The 9255-nt window shown below is 38.5% G+C and overlaps 1 protein-coding gene across 1 annotated transcript; it reads right to left on the reverse strand.

The window, feature by feature from the left end:
• Positions 1-488: 488 nt before the first annotated feature.
• TYMS (thymidylate synthetase) lies at positions 489-9250 on the reverse strand (the record flags this gene model as incomplete). The annotated part of the gene is made up of 7 exons (XM_010135181.1): positions 489-669; positions 1581-1652; positions 3068-3243; positions 4451-4552; positions 7032-7206; positions 8380-8453; positions 9154-9250. Coding segments are annotated over 7 exons (834 nt in total), but the record flags the coding sequence as incomplete, so codon positions are not given.
• Positions 9251-9255: the final 5 nt, after the last annotated feature.

The following is a 9255-nucleotide window of genomic DNA, read 5'->3' on the forward strand; positions in this document are numbered from 1 at the left end:
GTTTGTTTCTCCTTGCTAGATCTCATCCTCCAAGATCCTAAAGTAAAACAGAATTTACCTTTGCTTTCCTGTTAACTATAGACAAACTTACTAAAATTAAATACGTATCATACTTTCCAGAAGATATTTTTTAAAAGGTTTTATTTAACATACACTCTTTAGAACATATTTAAAGACTTCTACAACTTTTAAAGGATCCTCTATCACACATCAAAGTTCTTATTTTCAGTACTAAATAAAGCACATAAGCAAGTGCTACTCATGTAGTAACTAAAGGTAATGGTAGTGGCGATAAGTAACTGAAACAACATGTAGAACACTATCCCACTAACAAAGCTGGGTTAGCATATGAATAGTACAGCAGGACTATATAATCATCTGGTTTGTATGACAGTTTAGTACCAAAAGCAGTACTGGTCTACTAGTATCTGTTCAATAATAAAGTATATATCTTTTGAAGTACTTAAAAACCTTACAGGAGCAGAGAAATCTTAGGTACATTTCCACATTAACTGAAGTTGGTTTATAGCATTAAACAGCCATCTCCATTTTAATAGGTGGATGAGGATTATAATCTTCAATCTTAAAGTCTTCTGCTTTGAAGTCACTGATGTCTTCAACTTTACGAAGAATTCTGAGTTTGGGGAAAGGCCTTGGCTCCCTTTGAAGCTGAAATAAAAGCAAGCTTACTGAATAAAGCTAATACTTGAAGGCAGAGATTTTGTGTTATAAATTAGATCTCATTAATCTCAACTGAGATTACACTATGTAGATTTTCCCTCCTCCCTAAGATTTATACTAAAAAAAAAAAAGTAAAAATAGTAATACAGTAGTAATACAGTTGGTGGAATCTAGTATTCTGAAAAGAGAGCAATAGCAAAATTTTACAGTGGATTCCCTCTTCAATCCAAATAAACTGCAAGCATTTTCACTTTGCAGAGCAATTCCAGTGGTTTCAGATTAGGTTCCTCTCAGAGGAAACTAAATTGGAAATTCTGACTTGGATGCGCATCAAACGTGCAGCAGTTTCTCAAAGGAACATTCGGGTCCAAACCAATAACTAGTTCTTTGGATAGTTTTGAATCATATGAATGGTGAAGACATTTAGTCCAAGCTAAATCAGATAAAATAAAATTCTGATTTGCTCCTACTGCAACAAATTACTTCCTGAAGAAAACACAGCCTTATTCAGCCAAATAGTAATACTGACAAACTGTGAATTGTTAGGTTATCCTTTACTGATATACTACAAAGACTTTTTATTTTGTGTTTTTCTGTATTAGATGGAATGGTTTTCTCAGGTTTTGGAATGATGAAGCTAAAAGTAGGAGTACAGATTCTAGATCTCTAACTTTGTTCTAGAATAGTACACTGATGTACATTTCAATCACATTTGTATTGAATTCCTGTTAGGAACTCAAGTTGAACAGGTTAAGATACTATAATTGTTAGGGTAGAAATAAGAAGAAAACCATACAAATTAATATTTGCAAAAGGATATTTATAATACCAAGATAACTTTGTATTGAATATGTGTTGCGGAAGATAAAAGGATACAAGATAATACAGGAAGTCCTTACTTGAACTTTTAGAGGTTCCACATGATTCAGATATATGTGAGCATCTCCTAATGTGTGTATGAACTCTCCAGGCTGAAGAGAAAGAAGAATACATGTGGTTTTCAAATAGCCAGGTTCCAAGAAAGCAAAACATTGCAATGCTTACAGTATTATTCCTAGCAACTTACATCTAGATTGCAGTTTCTATACTCGATTAGATTATCAAGACATCCTTGCAAGACTTGAAGGACACCATCTTCCTAGACTAATGCATAATTCATGAAAAATACAATGAAACTTCCACTAGCTTACAAAAAAAAATATCTTTGAAACTCTGATAGAATAATAGCTTTGATAAATGAATGAAGCATTACTGATCTGCTCACCAAGATGGAAACAGATGGGGCAGCGATATCTAGCTTTTCCACTCCGCTTCTAGTAAGCAGGACTTGCCAAAGCTGGTTTCAAACTAGTTGCCTTAGCCACTACTAAACAATGCAGTTTGTGGCAGTGGAGGTGTCGGTCACAGGCTAAACCCCAAAGCACAAGCATCCAGGTGGATTTTGCAAGCTTCCAGGTTATTTGACTTAGCAGCTCCTGATCTATCTAATTTAACTTGGGTAACTTTTAATGGCTCTTTTACTGGCCTCTTACCAATGCAGAACAACCCTTGGACATATTATGCTAAAACCCACCAAAGCTGTGAGAGGAAGTGACTGAGAGGAAATAGCTGCTTTATGGACATAATGTTAAACTTCGCTTTTTCTTGTACCTTGGCCTAGTTTCTTAAGTATGTCTGCAACTGCTGTCAAGTCTGTTTCTTCCCTACTTCCCTATTTTAAGTTCCACTTCATGTTGCTAGTAGCAGAAGGATCAGGCCCAAATGGCCTTGATAGTATAATTTTTTGCATGTTCTAAAGCGGGTTTCATTTGTATAAGATTGTGGTGCATTTAAATTACTCTGCCATATTACAAAATATAGCTCTGGAGTCAGGGCAGTAGCTATTTGAGCATATATTACCACTCAGCATAATCATCTACGGTAGGAAATGAAAAAAATACCCAGCTGAAATTATAGCTGGAAGTTAGGTGCACAGAATATCCAAACGGGAACCTTGACAGCAATTGCTAAGCTACTGTTCCAATTAAAAATGCATGCTAGAAAATTTAATCACTTCTATGTCACTATCCCATAAGGACAAGTGCTCAGTTCGGATTTCTAAGAAGTAGACTAGTAAAACAGGTGAGTTTTGACATCTTCAGTTAAAAAGATCTGGAGGATCTTTTGTCTGTTTGGCCTGAATTTAAGAATACTTACATTGCTAATCCTAACTGCCCATACAGACCAGGGCACCCCACATTAAATTCACGGGGCCCTTTCTTACACGTTTCAACAAAATTTTGACCAATGTTCATTCCAATTCTTCGTAACATGACATGAAGACTCTCTTTATCTTTTAGTCCCTCACTTCTCAGGCAAGATGAAGCAAAATTATTAAATAGCCTACCTTTAGCCCTGTGACATGGGCAATCATGTATGTGAGCAGTGAATAGCTGGCAATATTGAAAGGCACTCCTAGTCCCATATCTCCAGACCTCTGATAGAGTTGGCAAGACAATTCACCATTTAGAACATAGAACTGGCAAAGGGCATGGCATGGAGGCAAAGCCATCAGAGAAACATCTAGGAATTGCAGTACAGGAAGGAGGGTGGGGGGAATAACAATATTAGTGTATTACAGAAGACAGAAATCTTGAACAAGCATTTAATGATATAGTAGTAAAAACCCAACTGTAATATCATTCTGTTGTTTTTTCTTTTAAAAGAGACCTGTAGTTTAAAAGCACCTGCTCCCTAAGCAATTAAATCTAGGTCATCAGAAGCTGTCTCCTGGGCTGTACGACCAAGAAAGTCAAACAGATGTTCCAGGTAACAGATTCATGCCACAATGCTGCACAGGATTTATGCCACTGCTGATGCACAGCTTCAAAATTTTACTCACCTCAGTGAGACAGTTGATTTCCCTAAAGGAAGACATTAAGAGTAAAATTAAGTATATATCCTAAAGCGACTTCCAACTGCTTCATCTTACTCTTCCCATTGCAATGTGCCTTTACTGCTTGCCGAGATATAAAAGTAATAATCAATAAAAAACTAATTATCAGAAAACAAAAGATCTTTTGAGTATTTACACTTAAAACTGCAGACAGCGCAATTACAGCTTGGTAAGGAAAACTTTAACCAAGTATCTATCTCCTCATATGGGAACCTTAGAAATAATGCAACAGCATGTGGCATCCCCTTTCAGAGACACAAGTGGAAAATGCTGAGTGATTTTTTTTTGTGTGTAGATTTTTTCAGATCTACAGCTACTGCAGTTAAACATTTTCTGGCACTAGCTCTTATTTAATAGCCCTAGAGAGTAAATGGATACATAGAGAACCTATGTTCAAGGAGGTGATTACCACAAATAATATATTTGTTCTCTAGTTTTAAGTTTTTTGTTAAGTTTACAATTTATTATATGGCTAAATAACCAGACACACTACTTTGCTATACCCTTCTTTGGTTTTGTTTTTTTTTTTAAATAGTACGTGCTGGCTTTGAACAGAGACTGTATGTCAAAGACACTGGTAGCCAGATATATCCCTCATTTTAAACTGGAGAGAAAACCTTTGAAGTAATGGTTCAAAACTTTTTTGAGGTCTGAACATGAGAATTAAGTAGAAGGAGAATCCAGCTTATATCCCCTTGCCATTTTTAGTGCATTCATAGTAGTTTTATAAAGGATAAACAAGGACACAGATGGAACTGAATTAACACAGGATCAGAACATGGTTTAGCATACAGCAAGATAATGTGCATTCACTTAAAGTCTGCTGTTCCATACCTTTGGGATTCCAAGCACACATAATGATTCTTCTGTCATCTGGATTGGTTTTGATAGTTTCAATCACTTTTTGCAACTGATCAACTCCTTGGTTGGAGTAATCTGAAGAAAGATACCAAATAAGATCTAAGCCAGATAGATTAAAGTAATGTTTTTTTTTTTAAAGCCCAGCCCACATCCCACTGGAAAGTGATACCCAAATGACAACCTCTGAAGATTTTACTGTAACTTTGAAAGAGCTTAAATTTATCAGCTGGCACCTACAAATATGGGCTCCTCTTGGTCTTCCTTAGGGTGCTCTAAAGCTTGTGAAATTCTCATGATGGTATTTTCTTTTGTGTGCTTTGAGTACCTTTAGCACCCGCTGAAAGAGGACCATTTCTATTTAGAATACTTTATTCCAAGCCTCAACAACTAGACATTTTTTAAGACCAAACATGAAATCTGCATAAACACTACATCCCAGGAAACAAAAGTTGCAATACAAAAGAAATTGATTGGGCAAAGCATGTGACTCGTTACCTAAATAGGACAAAAGCTGTACTGCAATGGGCAGGATATTACCTGTCATTCATGATATTTAAAGTAATTTGCTCATTGCAGTCCTGAATTAAGATGCCTTTCTAGATGCATACAGTGCTCCTTCTTAAAAAAAAAAATTATGCCTAGACCCATACATGGGGTTCCAGCATTCTTTGCATGCTCAAAAGGAAAAAGTTTTTGACAAATGAATAAACGCATCCATCCAGCTCTCACAAAGTCATGTATGAAAAATAAATTTCCATAGCTTTCAGTGCCAGAAGGGAACTTTAATCATGTGTAGCACAGGATACAACATTTCACTCAATGACACTTGCAGGCTGATTTTTAGGCTCAATACAATTTATATAAGAAATTAACTGGAATTAACCGGACATTAGAATAGATTCCAGAATAAAAGAGTCATTAATTGTTACCCATTGTTCTGCCTCACGTCAGTGAATCAGCATGGCTGGTAACTACTTTTTTTCTAATAACACCAAAGCAAAGCAACACCAAATAATGGTTACAAGGAGACCCAAACTGGCAAACAAGGTGGTACTATATAATTAGCATATCAGAATTCTCCTGCCAGCAACACTGTGCCAGAAGCCTTGTCAAATGGTTATGTTAGTTGCTGAACCTAGTTACCTACCCATTAGTAAAGCCCCTTCAGGAAGTCTATTTACTAATGAAACCTATATGGATTTATCTTGTTCATTTTTTCCAAACTACGTTATACCTCGTAGTTCAGGAATGCTGAAATATTTTAGCAAGTTTTTAAACGCGTCAGTTCACAGTTTGCATCATTTGTGTCAGCATAAAACTGAATTCCGCGAGCAGTCAACATGCCAATACTAAATCTAATATCTGTCACTTATGTGAACTTCAAGACTATATTGACAAAAAAAAAAAGACCAAAAAAAGTAACTAACTCATGTGGTTAATCTGAGTTAAAAATCATACTGACCAGATAGAGACAATCTTTTTTTGACTCTTTTTTTAATGGCAGTCCTCTAAACATTTTGTACATCCTTTCCTTCAGTGACTTAGAGAAGAGCCATCAAGACACTTCAGAGCAAGTTTAATGAATCAGTTCTGCTGAAACAGGTACTGCATCGTACCGTAACTTGTTACTGCTATTCTCTCTCTGTGGGCGTGACCCCCCGGCTGGTCCAGGAAGAAGCCCTGCTGTCAGTCAACAGCAGGAGGCGTGTTGTTTAGGAGGAGACAGAGAGGTTGTGTCAATGGGTGACTGGAGAGCCGGGTCATCTCTGGGCAGGACACTGAACTTGAAACCAATCCAAGAAAAGCACGTAAATCATAACATCCCACGGAAAGCTCTAAGTCTATGCGATAAGAGAGAAACTACGCAGTTGCAATTTGCAGTAAGTAGGTGCCGCAGCAGTTTGCTGCAATTGTATTTCAATAAAGGCTTTGCGTGCACACAAGCTGTTGTTGCGTTATCCACCCCGACTATTCACAACGTGTGGTGATTTATCACCACATCTCTACAGCATCACCAGCTATGGGTATATCCTACTTTGTTCCAGCTGCAGAATGGAAAGATCTTTCTCTTCCAGAATCTCCAATGACTGTAGTGTACTTGCCAGCAGTTCTTGCCAGCACAACTGCATCATGGAAATTAGGACCCTGCATTGGTATTCAGAGACAGCAGCCTGGTTTCACTGCTATCAAACAGAGATAGCTCATGTTTCTGGACCGCAATAGTCACACATCCTTCCATGTACCAGTGACCATACCTCCTCTAGATTAAAGTAAAACAACATATGCCTTATGATTCATCTATTTTACAAACATCAGTATTTACAATATTTACAATGCAAACATCAAAATTTACAATATACCAAGATACATCTTTCATGATAGTTAGACTGAGTTAAAAAAACCAAACAAGCAAAAAAGTTAAATTAACTCTCTCAAACACTTTATTCTGGCTATGAGTTCTCACTGCAAATGGTCCCTTTCCCATAGTCCATTCCACCCAGACTTCTTAGAGCTGCCTCTCTAAGAAATCAAGACTGTATTTGTATGTGATTACCTGTGTGCATATCTTTGTATTCTGCTCCAAAGTGCCTCCACTGGAAACCATAAACTGGTCCCAAATCTCCCTCTTCTCTGGTGCTAAAACCCTGCTTATCCAGGAACTCACGTGATCCATTAGCATCCCAAATCTTCACACCTTTTGCAGAGAGCTCTTTGGCATTTGTAGAACCCTACAAAACACAGACAGTAAGAGTCTACCTCCTAATCCCAACACTGTGGACACGCTTTGAAACAGCTATATTAAGCTTTGCTAGTCTACAGTATTTCTCCACTTATAAAGGATGAACAATCTGATTAATGTACTTGATGAGACAAAATGTTACACTTTTGAGTAACATACTAGGATGAAGTTTGAAGTGCTACGCTGCTATTATTAATCTCAGTGTTCTTCTAACTTTGTGAATTCACAAACACTATAGGCTCAAGGTCAACTGTAGTATATTTCATACACACAACTGCAGAGAACAAGATTTTATTTTAAAGATGGATGAAAATAAACAAAAAAATTATGGCCTAGCCATTGTCTTTGCCAAGCCACCTAAAATGAGCTTAAGGTCTTAAAAATCCTTTTGTTAACACAAGAAATTGCACTGAGCTCTGCAACATGTCCAAATCAGCACACTTAAAAGTCCGACACAGAAACTGTTCTGTTTTCAGGTGTGTCTAGTCGTTTATATTTGACAAAAGATACTTAAAAAAAATGAATTGTATTTGAGTCCTGCTATCTAGCAAATGGTTAGGTAGATTTTTCCATACCTGCACAATGCCACAACATATAAAAGAATGCTTATTTTGCAATGTATTATCTAAAGTTGATTTTCAATACTCTATAGCTCTTAGCTCTATTAGATCTCAGGGTTTTGCTACTGAAAACTCTAACATCTACATCAGTCTTACTTCACCTGTGGTTCTGCACTGCTTGTTTCTGTTCAAATCAAGCTATCTCAATATTAAAAAACAGATCATTAAATTTCCAACAATCCACTTCGTATTATTTCTTAATCAAACTCTAATAAAAGAGACTATTCTAGGCTTTATAACTGTGGGGTATTGTCAAATCAGCAAAAGTCCTCACTGTTTTAGACATTTTCCCTTAAAAAGAAACAGAAGAAAAGCTCTTCTGATTGGTACCAGTGCAATACATACCCTAAAATGCAGAGAATATCTTGAAGGTAATGGCCTTGCACTATGCTTAGTCAAAATATTAGGTGGTTGTACTTCTTCTGTTTTGTCATATGAACAGAAGCATCTGCAGTTACCCCAAGTTCCTTCATCTAATTCACACTAGTTCATTCTGTTGATGATACCCTCAGACACAACACCCAAACATCCAAATACTAAACCTTGATGAACCATAGCAGCTCCTCCAGCACACCTTTCCAGAATACCCTCTTAGTTGTCAGCAGTGGAAACTGATCTGAAAAAGAGATTCAGAGTATCAGAGATGACCAGCAATTTGTCATGGTGAATCAAGTTTGTTCTCCACACAGAGGGTAAGGACACCATCTGACATTCAGAGGTTTCAATATGAAGTAAAGAGTTGGGAAAGAATGTGTAATTCTCATATGCAGATCAACGAGACTTTTATTGTCCTGGTCAGTGGGGGAAGATGAATTATCTTTGCGGACTGGATGATCTCTGCTGTGAGGAAGCCATGGAAAGCAGATGCTACAGATAAAATCGCTGGCAAATGTATTTCACAACCATCCCTCCTACTAGGCTTGAATGGCAGGAAGGACGAAGTGAAGCTATCTCAAGACGTAATCCCTTTTTCCACCAAGTAACAGCCATAGGGCTGGGCCAGGCCTAGCTGGTGGGCCGAGAAAGAGAAGGGGTCCGAGTTGCCGCAGGCTGGTGGCCAGGGAGAGGGCGGGACAGCTGACGGGACGGGCCTAACCGCCTCCACAGGCCACTGCACCGGGTTCCAGTCCCGGCTTTGAGCGGACGGAGGCCTCGCTCTCTGCAGACGAGAATGGGACAGCCCCGAGGAAGATGGCGTCTCTCCCCGCCCCCCAGCGCGGGGCCGCGAAAAAAAAAACCCAGCGCGGGGCCGCGACCGCTGAAGCCGCGGAGGGCAGCGGCAGAGAGCCACTGCTATGGGTCTAGGTGATGCCAACCTCTCAGGCTGTACCGCGCCTGCATGCCGAAGACGGAGATGGTACCGGTGCCAGTGCGATCCTCCTTCCGATGGCCGTGCTGCAAGATGTGCTGGACCTGCC

Source organism: Buceros rhinoceros, unplaced genomic scaffold, assembly GCF_000710305.1.
Source record: "Buceros rhinoceros silvestris isolate BGI_N320 unplaced genomic scaffold, ASM71030v1 scaffold23754, whole genome shotgun sequence".
NCBI classification, from domain to species: domain Eukaryota; kingdom Metazoa; phylum Chordata; class Aves; order Bucerotiformes; family Bucerotidae; genus Buceros; species Buceros rhinoceros.